Here is a 17,235-nt window from a genome sequence, read left to right as displayed (position 1 = left end):
TTAATACCAATATTTTGAAACGTCTGAAAGGAGTCAAGACATTAGAAAAATATCAGTATACACATGCATTTTATAATATGAGGGAAATACACATGTGACGTGACAAAAAATCTTTAACTTTTAGGTGTCAAAATATTTTTTAGTAATCTGTGCAAACCAAAAGATATATACCCACCGGATGAATAAAGATCGGCCTCCACAGAACATAAAATATTATTTTTATTTTATTTTTCGTGTTCGCATTTATGTGAAAAAAAAAAAAAAAAACCATGTTACGGGCGTGACAGTTCTCCATTACGGGCATGACTGCTCTGAAAGCGACTTTAAAAATTTCACAGAGACCTCAAACAGAAAGCACAAAGCCTTTCTTTAAAGTGAATTTCGTTTTTTTATTAACTGTATCTTAATTTTAATCAATGTTTCATCTGGATTTAATAAATAAGAAGTAAATATAGTAGAAAATAGATAATCATGACACGGAGGCGCGGGCGAGTGAACTGGACTCTTGTCTCATAAATGAACCGAAACTCAGCGTAAGGTATGCTACTTGCCTCACAGACCTGAGAAATATATAGAAAGCTTGAAATGTCTACTTTTAAACAGAACAATTCAAAACGAAGGAAAACATACTGCTGCTTATGAAATGTGCATTTCTCTCTGGCGCGTTCTGAGAAGATCGCGACGCATCGTCAACTTCATCTTTGCAGTCTACACAGAAAACACTTGTTTATTAATAAACAATTAAAATGTCTCCTTGCTATATTTGACATATTAATAATCATTACTTTTGCCGGTTCTTTGTGACAGCTTCGATGCTTTGTTGGCAGCGCCACCCACATGTTGAACGAGTCACACCGCATCAGCACCGAAAACATGTTTTTTTCTAAAATCAAAAATCGTGATACGAACCGAATCGTAGGTTTGGTCTATCGTTACAGCCCTAGTAAGATGAGAAAGCAAGAGTTTATGGTTTAAAAAAAACAAAACAAAAACAATGGCTATCTGAACATCTTTGCCAAGCGCAAACCAGTACAGAAGTAGGCTAATCAATAAATTATCGGGGAGGGTCATGCCTTTTTTCACAATCATTTTGGAGGGTCATAGAAAAATGTATTGCTGGCGAAGGGAGGGTCATGTCTTTTTTGACAACAGATCTCAAAACTCCTCCGGTGGCCCCTTAAATAAAAAACGAACAGTCCCTTATACTTTATAATGGCTATTATTGATCATTAAAACTGACATTTACAAAAAAGGTTATGTCATTTTATTTTATATATTTAAAACATAAAATATTTTATTATATATATTGCCTACATTCTCTTCACTGTATGTACATATATAATACAATAAAATGACACAACCCTGTCTCTTTTTGCTAAATGTTAGTTGTTGGGGAGACTTATAAGGACTGTATTTTATACTATTGCTGGAACTACTTTAGTGTGGTAATCACTCTCGGGTGTCGGTCAGAACACATAAACCAGACCAAGATCTGAACGATTGGTGTTTAATAAACTGTTGCAGTAGACATGGGCATACAGTCTTCCATAATGCATTTAGATGAGTGTATGTGTGGTTCTAAATGGAAACAAATAACATATGAATAACAGCATATGAATAACTATCCATACATTCAATACTAAAACAGTAACCGATGCAATTACCATTAACAGTCAGATGCATACGAATCGCCGCTAGGTGGTGTCACGTGTACAGAAACGTGAGTAACAATAAAACATGTAACAGATTATATTGAAAATAACTACTGAAAGGATTCAAAGTATAAAACAATATAATCCACAATATAGATTAATAATATCTGCACTGAATGCATAACGTAAATATACATGGAGAGTAATGACAATAAACGAGGTGATTAGTACCATAACTAGCATCGCGTCAGTCAGACATTAGTGATAAATATCAAAATATAACACACAAACACGATTATCTTAATCACTAAATAGCAGATGAAGACAAAACACTTACTATTCAGCAGTGACGCACACAATATTATCTAAACACTCTCCAAACGGGGAATAATCTCAGCCGCGTCGTCCTGTCACACATCTGCTTCAGAATCGTCCGTGAATCTGCGCAGAAGCAGAGCGCTACTCATTGCGTGCGCTCAAGGGTGCGTTAGAGCACATCAATATGCGTCAGAAGTGCGCATACACGACTATACAGTCATCTGCGTGACCTTTCTTACAGTTAGTTTTAATGATCAATATTATAATGTGTTTTATTTATCATATTTTTAAAATGAAAACAAAAAGAGTCAGGGTTGTGTTTTATATTTCGTGTTGTTATAAATAAGCAGTGAAGATAATCAATTGCGTTGCCTGAACCACATTTTTGTGGCCATTATGTTTAAGATTTTTTTTAATGAAAATGAAAAGAGGCAGAGTGGTGGTTTATAACTTATTTTGTTTTATTTGTAGCCTAGATATACATAAAGAGATAACTGGAGTAGCCAGAGCGAGCTGAGTGACGCTATCAAGTACACCGCTGTTCCATTTCAGAATTATCGGACTTGCGCCCTCCCGTCCTCGGGAGTTCGTTCTCCTGAGTCGAACTTGTCAAGTCCGAACTGCCAAGGACTCAAGTCCGAACTTTGCGTTCTTGGTATTGAGAAACGGCTATTGTCGCGTGTGTAGCTTTCTTCTTCTCACCGCTGATTCCTGATGGTTAGAGGACAATTACTGGAGTCGCCCCCTATCCTTTCAAAGATTAGTACAGCGGCGAGCGCGTCAAGTATAAATGCCTCCTCCGTTTGGGGAGGTGCGCGCGCAGTCTGCGGAGACTCGCACTGCGGGGCCAGGCGAAAGTATAAACAAGGCTTTACGCATCATACCTGGGCTGCGTTTCCCGATAACGTTGTCTCTTAGCGTGCTACGAAGACTCTAAAGGTATAACTTAAGTAAGTAATCATGTTTTTATAATGTTATATAACGGTTGTTATAGAGAATACAACCCAGACGCAAAGCTTATTACATGGCTGCCCAGTGCCCACCAAATAAATCAATAATTTGACACAAAATATTGATTTAAAAATGATTGTATTGCTTCCGCTAAAGAAAATAGTCCGTTCCGTCTCTACGGTTAGAATCCATAGCAACGCTCTGTTTTTCATGGCAACAGTGTGTTATACTTCGCAGCGGTCTGTTATCAAGAAATAACAGACCGCATTCTACATTGGAATTCAACCAAGCCATGTTAGCCTGGCAAGCCAGACCTACATCAAGATGTTAGGTCTGGCAACTCACCATAGACACGGCTCAACCGAGGGGCGGGATAAACGGCTGTCTTTCAAAGTCCCTCTGCACGCAATAGGACAGCGCTTCAACCAACCAGAGCGTTTTCCCAACAGCGGAGCTTGTTGATAGATTCAACTTTTGCCATATCTGGCTGGCAAAACTACGAACACATCTTCCTTCCTTTCCTTTTTAAGAATGACTTAAGTGCCTTTCTTTGCTCTTTTCTCAAAGAAAAACTTAACTCCAAGTCCTCCAGAGTCGCGGCCAAAGCCGATTCGAAAGACTGTTCTCCAGCAGCAGCTCTTCCTTGTTTTCAAGTAGCAGGGAACCATCGCAACTCTGTCTCATTATGTTAAGCCCGCCCCGCCTACTCTATACACGACATGATTGGCCTGACCCAATTTAGGTTTTTGCAGCTCGAAAGTCAATGGAGAGTTGCTAGACTACCCTGGCTGCAAAATACATTTTGCTGCCGCTAGGGTGCGTCTAGATTTCTAGGCTAAAGCCATGTAATAACTTTAGTTAAATTATACCTTAAGAGTCTTCGTAGCGCAATTTTGTGTCAAATTATTGATTTATTTGGTGGGTAGCCATGTAATAAGTGGGATAATGTAGAGCGAGGCGGTTGTTATAGCGAATACAACCCCTTCAGGCTGATTCAAGACCCCTCCGCTTCGCGGTGTATATATATATACACTTTTTAACCAAAAATACCCGTCATGTACCATCTCTGAGATGTGCCACGTATTACGTCATCACGTTGGATAGGTCACGGAAAAAATAAAAATAATAATAATAATAATAAATTAAAACAAAGATGTCGGACGATTTTGAAGTTGGAGGAGAAAATGAGATTTTTCGCTCTTCCCTACCTTTTTGAACCGGAGTACACAGACAAATAACTTAGGTGATGACGCAATGCGTGGCACATCTCAGAGATGGTACACAACGAGCATTTGTGGTTAAAAAGTATATATATTTTTTTTAGAAACGTTTCGCTAGATAAGACACTTATTTCTCGACTGGGATCGTGTACCAGGTGCTGTCCGTGGCGATGCTGCTGAATTGGTTGATACTGATGGCTCGAGAATCAAGGGGCTGTTTCACTGCATTATGTGAGAAAGCGGTGTTCTTTAAAAGAAGCACTTCAGAAATAGTTGAAATTGCATTTATTAGGACTCATGGGATATTATAAAAAATAATCTAAACTATAATAGCCTATATTTAGACTGTAAAAGTGGTCAGGAATCTAATATTTCCCCAAAACATAGTTTAGTTCTGCTCATATAACATGAGGCCGAATATTTCACAATTCTTCTTAATTGTTTTAAGTTTTCAACAATACATTACAGATCAACAACACTGCCCGACAGTTTCAATTAACACTCAGCCACAGAACTTGTTCATTGACAACGTCATCTGTCCATTTATTTATTTTTCGATGTCATTTACAACAGACTGACTTATTATACAGAGAAGATGCATTAAAATGTAACCTAAAGGCTACTTCGAGATAATAACTAATACAATATAGGCTACCGCCAATTCACGGTCATCCACGAAGATTAACAGCCCTTTAATGCATGTCGGATCAAGCATCACAATATCAACAAAGTTATCTGCATTGCAACAAAACAACAAAAAAAATATTTCAGAAGCCATTAACTTATCAGGCTAAAAAAAAAATTAACAACTGAGTAGGCTAAAAGACACTAATATTTTTGCACCAAGAGACAGGCTTAAAAGATTGCCAAACATGAAAATAGATAGGTAAGGGAAGAAGAGAGAGTATGAGAAGAATATTCATTCATTGCAAATCAAATCGTTTAACAGAGCAGTAGGAAAAGGCATGCTTCCTATCTCTCCGAAATTACAGGAGCAGTCGGGGGATTTGCTCTTGAAAATGTCAATTATTTCATCGAAGTCGAGAGTTACTGTAAGCTCTCTCTCAAATGTCAACAGACAGAGGGACATAAGGTGAGAAGTAAGCATGGAGCTCCTATTTGGTGTTTTAATCCGGTTGACACTGGAAAAGATGCGTTCAACTGTATAGGATGTCATTGGCAGTGTAATCAGAGCTTTTAAGAAAGCATTGATATTCGGGAAAACGTCCTCATTGCATATGTCCATCACTTCAACAAGACTTTTGAGTTGCACAAACAAGCACGAGCTCCGACTATGATATGGTTACGTGGAAGCGCTTCCCTGTATCATTGAGAGAGTTCGCTATAGTGGCCAAGGTGGTGTCATTTGTATCAAGGTAGGGCTGCAACAAACTATTATTTTGATAATCGATTAATCTAACGATTATTAGAACGATTAATCGACTAATCATCGATTATTTTGCCGACTAATCAGTAAGATTCGAACGATTATTCAGCTTTTTCAATTAGTTAAAACACTGAGTTATACATATTCTAACTATAATATATAAAAAAAGAAAATCACTTCAGCTTTTGAAATGTTTTTTTTTAATGATCTTTGAGTCAACTAAACAGGTCATTCTCTTTAAGTTTTCAGATTTCTGTCCAACTCAAATCACACACAAATGCTCTAAGCATTGGTTAAATATTCTGTTCTCTTTCAATAGAAAAAAATAAACAAAAAAATAATCAGCTGCATTACAGACAAACTTAAACTGCAAACAATTATTATAAGAATAAAATAAAATAAATTGACATGACAATTGAGCTGACAGAGACATTCTCATTCACCTTTTAATTTACAGTATAAAAAATTAACTGACATGATATTCTTCATAACATTTCCTTTTGCAAGTCTTCATGATGGAACAAAATACAGGCAAGTGATAAGACTGTAATACCTAATAATAAAAACAGCCCTGACTACTAAGCTCGATCAAGCTTTATTCTATGCAAAAATAAATCATCACATTACTGTAATTATATTATTATTGTTAATATTATTGCTATTATTAGTAGTATTGCATTCTCTAATAAAGAGATTTACTGCTAGTTATTTAGCTCCAGCTGGAGAACATTCACCTCTCACCGGCTCGTCTTGTGCTGGGGTGTTTCCTCTTTAAGTGCTTTAACATGCATGTTGTGCTCCCGTGAAAAGCAAGTTCCGCCTTGCATGTATTGCACACGACAGCATTCATGGTTTGAAGTTTTGTGAAACTTTCACACACCTTGCTAGTTCGGATTCGCTTGCACTCCGTCATAATTCGCGCTGTGTTTTCTTCTACCGCAATAGCATTTGTAACGGCTGCATTACACTCTAGCGCTACAGCGTCGTAGCGGTCAAATCGCGATATTGCAGGCCCTTACATTAGGTCACGTGAGATCAAACGACTACTCGACAACAAAGATATTTGTGACCCTGGACCACAAAACCAGTCACATGAGTCCATTTTCTGAAATTGAGATTTATACATCATCTGAAAGATGAATAAATAAGCTTTCCATTGATGTATGGTTTGTTAGGATATGACAATATTTGGCCGAGATACAACTATTTGAAAATCTGGAATCTGAGGGTGCAAAAAAATCTAAACATTGAGAAAATCTCCTTTAAATTTGTCCATTTATGTTCACGATTGTGCTGCATTCACTCACAGAAATAAATGTTTTATACATTTACGGTAGGAAATTTACAAAATATCTTCATGGAACATGATCTTTACTTAATATCCTAATGCTTTTTTGCATAAAAGAAAAATCCATAATTTTGACCCATACAATGTATTGTTGGCTATTGCCACAAATATACCCGTGCGACTTGTGACTGGTTTTGTGATCCAGGGTCACATTTGTCGACAATTTTTTATTGTCGACGTTGTCGACAATGTCGACTAATCGTTTCAGCCCTATATCAAGGCTAGGGGACATCAGGATTGCCGCAGATGCCATGAGGCCATAGGTGTCACTGGAATCGAGTGTTCAGTTCATTAAGCTGGCAGTCTATTAGTGTGTTGGAAATGTTGCGCAGGTCACTGTCACTCCTCACCCTTGTCGATTTCCCCAACGTGCATGTGACAATACTTCCCTCAAATCGGCCTGGGAGCTTTCTTGAGCAGGGCAAACTGGGTACATCCCAGTTCTCGACATCATGATCCTCCATCATCTTATTTGTTGTTGCCAACATATTTGAGAACGCACAGTCACCGGAGCGAATGTCTGTCAGTTCTTGTTTGAGGTTCTCGATCAAATCAACCGTGTCTGTCACTGATGTGTCGATGGACTGGAGGCTTTTAGACGTGAAATCTGATTTACTGAACAACTGTTTGAAAAGTACAAGGAGGAATATGAACTTTCTTTGTTCCGATCTGCTGAAGGAGTGACTGTGCCTCAATCTCACACTGTCCCCCCTCTTCCGCATACTGTGCCAGCACCTCCACGATAACATCATACAGAATGAAAACTTTTGTCACTGCAGCCGATCTTGAATCCCACCTGGTGTCACACCCTCGCTCCAATTCCAATGACCTCTGATCGGGCCGCATCTCTCTTTGCGCGTTAAGGAAACGGGCATGACGTTCGCTGCCGCACATGAAGGCTATAAAATTCCAGGAAATTACCTGCGTTTTTGACCTCATCATTCTCCTGGTTGCCACGCAGGGGTAGCCTACTTCTTGTATGGCACAAGTGATCAGAACCTCCAGAATTACTTTGATGTGCTCCCGATTCATCTCTATGATTTCACCCTGTCTACCATCTATGTTGTTGAGTTGATGGATGACAGAGCCGTGCTCAGACATTGACAGCCTGTAATTATTAAATTTATCCAGAGCTGGGTTGGAAAATATGTGACTTCATTATGTTTTTTAATTTAATCAATGTTGATTTTGAAAGTGAGCATGCAGCATGAGAAAGATATGATACATCATGAGATGCGCAAAAACATGATTTTGACCACTTCATTGAGTTTTGTAGAAAGAGTCTTTTTAAAAGATTTTCGTTTTGTATAAATTGTATCTTAATTTTGATCAATGTTTTATCAACCAATTGCCTGTATTTAATAAATAAGAAGTAAATATATAGCAGACAATGTAATAAGGCGCCGGCACGATCACTTGAATTGCACGTGAACTGGAGGGCGCCGAAACTCAGCTTGTGCCTCACAGATTTGAGAAATATAGGCTATCTATTACAGAAAGCTTGAAATGTCTACTTTTAAACGAAAATCAAAAGAAATAGGCTACTCTCTGATTATGTAATTCATATGAAATGTGCATTTCTCTCTGGCGTTCATGGCGAGTCCGCATCGTCAACTTCATCTTTGCAGCGACACAGAAAACACCAGTTTATTAATAAACAATTAAATGTCTCCTTGCTATTTTAGACACATTCATAATCATTACTTTTACCGGTTCTTTGTGGCAAGCTTTATGTGTGCGGTCGTGCGCTTGAGTGCGGCTATATTACGTAAACGCTCATTATCCTGTAGGCTATTTAGCCTATTTAAGTAATTAAATTAATATAAATGGGCGATTTGTCCAGTAATGGCTTAAAGGTAGGGTAGGTAATCCTGTTCAGAAACATTTTTTTTTATACTGGGTGAAATGGTCCTTCCATTCTGATAGTAGTCAATACATTATGTGTTCAGAAAAAGGAATGAAAAAAATCTGACCTCTGTAGCAGCTGTAGGACAGTAAAAACTCTGACCAATCACTGCCATTCGGTGCGAATGTAAAGAACCAATCAGATGCCTTCATGTCTCGTGCCCGAGCACCACTGCGTGCACAGCCCTGCGTGCACTCATCATCACATGTCACCGTTCCCGGAAATATTCAGCTCACTACACCGAGTAAGCAGGAGTTTGCGGCACAATGGCTGAGAAAATGCAGCAAAAAGTACCAATGCCAGCTTTGCTACTTTGCTAAACTACTTCCTCGGACCCTGCCCGCACTCTTGAACGACCTCCTCTGCTTCGCCCTCGACCCCGGAGTGGACCTGTCCTCGAACCGACGATGCGGTACTTGTCACCGGAGTGTAACGTTAATCCTCATCAGAGTCAACAATGTTTTCATCATGGAAACTCTTACATGCAAAACACCGTATATGTTATGACTCTTACACGAAATTCACCTTCATCACAGTTTAACTGATGGTAATGGAAAAACGTGTATCAATGCAACCTAGCTTTGCCTTATAAATATAGCTCGTTACCTATAGCCTAAATATAGCTTGTTACCGAATCAAACAAAATATATTTTAAACTTTACCAGTATCGATATGCTAGCTTGATAGTGAGTACTAAAAGCCATCATATTTGTTTATATTCATAGTGATAAAGTTAGGTATTTTATTACATGTGATTCTGACATGATGTCACTGCATGCACTGCGCTGAGCGCTCCTCTCCACTCGTCTCAGGTAAATAAATGCGTCTTCCAGCTGAGCCTGAGCGTTTGGCGTCGCGCGTTCATGTGTTTTGGGGGCGTGGCTTTGGAAGGAGCCCAGAAGTGAGGGGGTGGAGTGAATGGAAATAATGAGCTGTGTTTACAACAGTCGTGAGAGGTCTACAGACACTCGATTTTTATACTTTCTTTTTCAGAGTACTTACATTTTAATTATGTATTGGTATATAAAGACAGTTTAGACAAATTTGGAATGTTTTTTTTTTAGAAAAATCTTACCTACCCTAGCTTTAAATGAACAACTACTAGTCGACTAGAAAAAAAAAAAAAGTCGGATGCAGCCCTTATTCCACATATTTTCGAACCAGGCAGCAGGCCATTCTGGGTTGAGCGAGCGACCCTGCGGAATGATAGCCTGGCTCCGCCCTCCTGCGTACTTCCGCTCAATTTTATTTCCCTTCAGTACTACGTCTGGGATTGTGGTGTATTCTTTGGTTTTCTCCGGCCAAATTTTTGGCGGCCCAATCAGCGAACAGAGGGAGTGGCTGAGAACGATGACGTTGATGTCGTGCGTTAGTTTGAGTTGTAGGGTTACGTCACGACCAAAGGTTAGCGATTGGTTATGGCAGATCCAGAGTGACTCTGGGCAGATCCAATAGTTTTAAACTTCAACAGAGTACCCGCCTACAAGGAAGTTAACGCTTGTCAATGGAGAGAGGCCAGACTCTCTGTACAAATGAAATGTACTGTCTGGTAGAACCAGGCTAGCGGAATGAGCGAGCGAAGCGGAATATCCAGAAATGCGCTCTCCACTCACATGCTCTGATCAGAACAAACCCGAACCACTGTCTGCTGAACTTGCGCAGAAACATCAAAATAGACATAACCAGCTTTTTAAAAATTAGAATATATTAAAAGTTTTTTTTTTTTTTTTAAGAAGAAAAGTTTTGGGTGGGCCTGTTGCAAATTGGGTGGGCCTAGGCCACCTTCAATGAATTCACTTTCAATGAATTTAAGGTCATGTGTGAAAATGATTCTTCATGCTCCCTCCCAACCATTCTTTCACTATTTGAGCCTGATGTATCTTGACATTGTCATCCTGGAATACGGCCATGATTTGTTTTCCTACATGGTCTACCATCATGAAGATGGTGGAAATTCAAGATGGTGACACCCTGTGGCGTGCAGTTACTTCAGAAAGAACAAGAAAGAGACAATAATTAAACTAAGCTAAATATTGTTTATATTGTAGATATTGTTTAATTACTCGAAAATGAGACACGCAAAATGCCACTGAAGAAATAAACAAGTAATAAAGTTCTTTGAAAGTAAGAATATGAACATTCAGAGCAATAATGTTGTGGCCTGTCATACCCTTCCCCGAAGTAACAGCGGAGCAAAGCCTGCCATAGTTGTTTGGTTTGTGAATCGGAAACACAAAACCGAGTTACTGAGGCAAGCTAAGAAGTTGAAGGGCACAGCGGTGTATCTGAGTGAACATCTTACAAAGAAGAATGCTGATATTGCTAGATCCGCATGCATTCTGAGGAAACGGAACAAGATACAAGCTACATGGACAAGGAATTGCAAGGTGATGATACAGCTAAATGGAACACCTGAAGAAGCCAAAGTACTCACAATAAGATAACTCTTACAGATACCAGTACAGATAATTGAGGACAATCAGGAATATACATGAAGAACGACAACTGTGTATTGTGTTACAAGTGGACTGTGTGGAGGAATATTCATATGGACTCATAGATCACCAAAATAAATGATGGGCATTGATAAGGATTTGTTGTTCCCATTCAGAGATACTGACGATGGGGAGTTTGTTAATATTCATAAGGACTGTGTGTCTGACCACTTACAAACTCAATACTGCAAGAATTTTTTTTTTTTTTTAAACTTCCAATCACACAGATTATAATTCTGTTTGAACTGTAATAAAATATCACTGATTTTGACTTATTACAGCAGATGTTTTGAGTGTTTTGTATACTGTATTTTCTCGAGGTAGATGTGTTTTCCTCTCAGGGTGAAAATATTTTTTTTTGCTTTGCGGCATTATATTTGGTGCTGTGATAGATCTGTAACAGTGCGTTTACCTGTCTTTTTCATGATTTAAATTATGGTAGAAAGATGTAGACAATGCATTAACTTCACTGTTGTGGACATTTTCCCAGAAAACTATGGCTCATTCATTTAAGAAAGAAGTTGAAGAGGGACCCTCAAAAGATCTGCAGCTGGTAGATCACTTTCTCTAACACATGCATAATTAATCATTTATTACAAACATTTCTTCAGTGGAATTCACTTGAATGTTTGTGTATATAAATATTTTTCTTTCTCATTTTAACAGGAAGCTGAAGAGAAAAAACACACTTTCCAGTTTTGTTTAAACGCAGAGCCGTATTCAGTTGCGTGTACAACTTCCATGACTGTGCTTGAGGCTCTTAATACAAGCGACATTTTCAGGGATGAAAAAGACAAAAAGAAGAACATACAGAAAGAAATACTCATTCAAAGATCCACTAGAAAATTTCTTAAAGCTGCTGTGAAGACGGATTTCCCCTGCTGTCTTATTGAAGAAGATGAGATCTTAGACATAAACTTCATCCAAAAGGATAGAAATAGTTCTACAAATCAACAAACCACTGCAGATTCGTCACTCCTCAGTAAAAGAGGTAAACCTGAAACATTAGTCACCTTTTTGGTTGAAAAAGAAGGAGGGCCAACAGTTAAACGTTTACTGAAGAGCAAAGCTTTGAGGGAAAGTGTTCGTTATGTTTGTGTGTTTGCATTCAAAGGAGAGGAAGTCGAAACTGCTCTTAAACGTGATGGACGATTCAATGATGTCATTTTCAAGAAACACTGTGGACTTTCTGAGTCTGGTACAGAGATAAAACATGAATTTTCATCACCTGTAGACGATCTTGACAGAAAGGCTTTCCAGGTAGTTGTTATCAGTGACAACAATCAGCCAGAGAGTCAGGAGGATACGACTTGTGTCAAAACTGAGCCTAATGAAGCTTCAGATGCTGATGCAGCAGAAAATGCCGGGCCAAGCCAGAATCCCATCAACACTGAGCAAGAAAAACAACAGGATGGAAACACAACAAAGTTGACCAATCCTTCAACCAAGCGGTATGTAGTTAAACCCATAGACAAATCTGAAGAGACTCTGAAAACTCTGCGTGATCAGTTTAAAGATTTACTGGAGACGTTAAAGCAGCGAGAGAACCTAAAGAACAAGTCTGAGGTCCAGAAGTTCTTCAGAGAAGAATATCAAAAAAGTGTTGAAAATTTCTTGGAGGCGAAGAAAGTGAGAGATTTCATGAAACTCTCTAACTCTGTGTGTCAGATTCGAGTCGGGGGGGAAGCCGTAGGAACTGGCTTCTTACTCTTTGACAGATTCATCCTCACTATTGCTCATGTTATTGGTATATTTACTGACCTTACGACAGTCAACTTTGCACAGTACACAGCTGTATTTGATTATGAAGACAAGGATTCACAGATCAAGCGCATACCAGTTAAACAACTCATAACTTACTTTTATGGGAAGGATGACAGTGATAGGCATCTTGACTATGCTCTTCTCGAATTGGATTTGGATTTGGATTCATCACTTGTTAATGAAACTGAGTATCCTAAATTGCTCAGTTGTTACAGTCCAAACCCTCCTAAAAGAGGTCAGATCTGCATTGTGGGACATCCAGGAGAAGGGGTCAAGAAAATGGACCCCTGCATCATCATTGAGAGTGAGAATCGACTGAAGGCTGCAGATAAACACGTATCTGAGAATGAGAACTTATTTCATGTTATGAAACAAAAGTCTTTGGAAGAGAAGTGGGACTTTTCAGCATATGAAAACAAGATGACTTATGATTCTTGTTTCTTTCATGGATCTTCTGGCTCTCCAGTTTTTGATGTAGACTGCAATCTGATTGGTGTGCACACTGGTGGCTATAAGTACAAAGAAGAAGAAACTAAAACTTGGAGCGTTATGGAATACGGCTTTACCATGCAGCCCATCCTGGAAAACATCAGAGCACAGGCTAAGATAAAAGGTTTGCATGAGATTGTTAATATGATAGATAAACAATTGCAATAAAAGCAATGTGTCTGCGGCTGCAGATCAACAGAATCAGACCTGAAGAGTCTTGAATGAATCTGTCCACACGTCTATGCTGATTTTTTTGAAGTCTTCCATTCTGAGAGACATAAAATATTTGGATAAAAGATTTTTCACTATCATTATAGGGTTTCACTTTTCATATTTTTTTTAGATATGCTTGTGTGCTCAACAGTAGAAGTTACACTCTGTTTTCATTATTTTTGACGTGTAAAGTCGTGTATCTCACCTGTGGGTGTTTGTGGGTCTGACTTGTGCAAAGACTGCAGAACAGTGAACATTATTCATTTGGCAGAAACTAAGGATACAGTTATTTCTTTATTGTTCATTCGCAGTTCATTCTTTATTGTATTTTCTTTACATTGGTATTCATACATCTGTATTTTCATATACATTCATTAACATATTCATTTAACAAAATCTCTCACTCATGTATTCTTTATATCTATTTTTTAGATGTTTTTACTTTACATTTTTGTTGAGGTTTTATGCTGATTTTACATTGATTTATCTGAATATTTTGCTTTTGTTGTAAGCAATCATGTTCAAGTATCCACATCATCTCTGAATCACACAAATACACCAAATTATTCACTGTAATACGAGACAAGAATACACAGCTAAAATTAAATGTGTATCTTCACTACAGTAAATACATTTAGAAACATTTAGTGTTTATTAAAGGGTAATTTCAGCAGATCACTGGTTTTCATGCTTTCATGATGAATTTAGCATTAGCATATACCTTGTGTGATTCATGTGTTGGTGTGTGTTGTTATTGAGTGTTGATCATGTTGAGAATCTTCAGTTTGCTGTGTCTGGAAAATTCTGTGAATGTCCTATAAAGACGACATATAATCAATTAATAAAAACACTTTTGTTTTAGTGTAAATACAAGCTTGTTTTTCATTTGTATTTCACATAATCAATTACAATAAATATCCCATCAAAAGGATTGACGAGTGCATTTTTCTGTCCTGTGTTTTTCCTATTGAAACAGGAAGTTTGCGTGGAACATGGAATAAAAGCCACAAAACTTGCTTAAAATGTTTCAAATAGATTAATCATTTAGTGCCTGGAATCTTCTCTGTTTAGATCATTCGATCACTGAAATAATAAATTAACTGTATTTAGCTCTAACCACTGTTGTAGTATATGTGTGTGAGATCACATGTTTGTGTGTTATACTCACAGGAAGCAGGTACTGTGAGGATCCTTCTATTAGATCCTGTAGAAAGGGATGCTGGGAAAGTGTAGAGAAAGCAATCTTCTCCTCACCCTTAAAACCCAACTCCTTAAACACCTTCAGCAGCTCCTGAACACACGACAACACATTAAATACAGTCCTGTAGAGACTCTGGATCATCTGCTGATCTACAGAAACACAGATTGCTCTGCTTCAAAACTGAGTGAAAAACATTCCAGTGAACGTCTACTGGACACACAAAGATTTCACAAAATAGCTCTACATTTATGAGACTATTATGTCTAATATTATGACTATTAGACTATTATGATTGACTAACACATGCACATTGTTGGCTATGGTTATAATTGTTAGCTATGTTTATGGATTTGTTAAGTATTTTAGTCATTTTCCTTGCTATTTTAAATGGAAAAGTTTCTCATTTGTTTATATTTTGAATTAAAATAGTTCAAATGAAATGGGGTTTGAGTTGGGCTGATGGATCTTTATAGGTTTGGATCAGGGCTGTTATATTCTACCTCTCTGAATTCATCTCTGCTCCTGCGGTTCGGCTGGAATCGGTTCAGATGTGAAGAGACGTGATCGTCTCCACGACTCAGGACTCTGAGCACATCATCAACTGACACGCCCACTTCATCAGGCTCCACCCCCCTCTCCTCCTCTTCATCAGCCTCGACTCCAGCGCCCTCTATATACGGCACAGACTACAGCAGGAACAGTGGTTTGAACCAATACAAGAGTAAATAATGGATTATTTTTGCACATTACAGTAATGAAAAATAGAAAACTATAAGCATTTACATTTAATCATTTAGCAGACACTTTTATCAAAAGCGATTTACTTTAAATTTTCTTTCTTTTGATTTTGGTGTAAAATATGACCCCAACAAGCTCTTGACAGGTTTTGTGAAATTCACCAACAAATGCCTCAGCTCAGCAGAGCGTTAACTGTGTCACACTGTGTGTGTTTGCGTTTGTACAGTTATCTTTGTGAGGATCAGTTTGAGTTGTAGACCATCAGAGTGAGTAAAGTGAGGACGTTTTGGCCAGTTCTCACTTTCTGGCGCCCCTTTAAAGGACTGTTTGAGGGTTAAGACTTTGTTTTAGTGTTAAAGGTGCAGTCTGGAAGAATGAAAGCTAGTGGTCGAAATAGGTACTGCAGGAGGACACGCAACAGAAACAAGTGCAATTGACAATGAAAGCAGAGGATTCTTACACACTGTGAGTTGATGAGTTAATTTATAATATGCTTGTTTTAATATGCTATCGTTCATATAGATTTTTAGATGGATATCAAGGCTTTTTAGGTTGGGTAGAATCTGCGATCTCTGACCCAGTTTGTTTGCTGGCTGCAATGCGCTGTTTCTCCTACCAACTGGTATCCTGGGGTGTCGAAATACTATTGGGTGAACTGGAAGTGGGTCGAGATCACACAGACCAAAACAAAAACAGACATTCCAACACGGAACGCACATTTCAAAGTAAAATAACTTGCTGTAGAAGTGTTTTTCAGAGAAACGAATATGTGAACTCAGCATGTTTCCTAAATATAATATTATGGTATTTTTATGCTTTAGTAGAGTGAACAAGTTACATATAGCACCTTTAAGGTTAGAATTAGGTTAGGCAATTAGTTGTGATAATTAAGGTTAGATGTATGTGTGTACCTGTGTGAGTGGGCCGGTGTGTTTGTAGTGCAGTGTGTGTCCGATCACGAGGCCCAGCGCTCTGGTGAAGCCCTGAGCCGGTTCAGGATGGCAGCAGAAATACAGCAGCAAGCTCAGATAGTCCAGCATCAGCGGAGAGGAGTGTGAGCTCGCAAACAGACTGAAGAAAAACTACACACATAAAGTAAAAAAATATGCATGTTCATACACAGATTACTGTACATGTTCAGAACACCTCAAAGAGTCTCAAATTATAAACCAATCAATGTTAATGCATTTACTGTATTCAGTGATGTTTTACTCAAAGAATTAAAGGGGTCAAATCATGAGGAATCAGCTTTCAGAACTGTTGTGTTAGAAATGAACAGCTGAAGTCTATTTAAACAAGTTTTCAACAATCTGAGAGGCACATTAATGCCGATTGTTTTGTGAATTTTTCAAAATGTAAAAAAAGGCAGTAAAAAAACAATAAAAGCAATAATATAACCCCCTTTAAAGTTGTCAAAATCCTTCATGTTGCATTACCTTCTTAAGGTTGGCTAGTCTGTCGTAGGGCAGAGGTTCAGTTGGGTCATCCGGGACAGGAAGATCTCTTTCACTGGGAAACCACAATTCAACCTGATCATAGAACAAAACAGATGA

At 38.3% G+C, this 17,235-nt stretch overlaps 2 protein-coding genes across 2 annotated transcripts in view; one reads left to right on the top strand and one right to left on the bottom strand.

Moving 5' to 3' along the window:
- LOC307159234 (serine protease FAM111A-like) overlaps nucleotides 1–14,685 on the top strand; it is a 55,513-nt gene extending 40,828 nt beyond the window's left edge. The window contains exons 5-6 of the mRNA XM_079872480.1: nucleotides 11,768–11,830; nucleotides 11,944–14,685. Coding sequence (XP_079728606.1) covers nucleotides 11,768–11,830; nucleotides 11,944–13,698 — 1,818 coding nt within the window. The 3' untranslated portion in view covers nucleotides 13,699–14,685. The remainder of the gene's footprint in view (nucleotides 1–11,767; nucleotides 11,831–11,943) is intronic.
- spef2 (sperm flagellar 2) overlaps nucleotides 14,046–17,235 on the bottom strand; it is a 26,618-nt gene continuing 23,428 nt past the window's right edge. Inside the window, exons 32-36 of the mRNA XM_079872519.1 lie at nucleotides 17,119–17,211; nucleotides 16,594–16,764; nucleotides 15,445–15,630; nucleotides 14,912–15,034; nucleotides 14,046–14,558 (exon numbers count right to left, since the gene is read on the bottom strand). Coding sequence (XP_079728645.1) covers nucleotides 14,475–14,558; nucleotides 14,912–15,034; nucleotides 15,445–15,630; nucleotides 16,594–16,764; nucleotides 17,119–17,211 — 657 coding nt within the window. The 3' untranslated portion in view covers nucleotides 14,046–14,474. The remainder of the gene's footprint in view (nucleotides 14,559–14,911; nucleotides 15,035–15,444; nucleotides 15,631–16,593; nucleotides 16,765–17,118; nucleotides 17,212–17,235) is intronic.

Source organism: Squalius cephalus, assembly GCF_949319135.1.
Source record: "Squalius cephalus genome assembly, chromosome: 5".
NCBI classification, from domain to species: Eukaryota; Metazoa; Chordata; class Actinopteri; order Cypriniformes; family Leuciscidae; genus Squalius; species Squalius cephalus.
The sequence above is the reverse complement of the archived record's forward strand: the minus strand, read 5'-3'. Positions and strand labels throughout refer to the sequence as shown.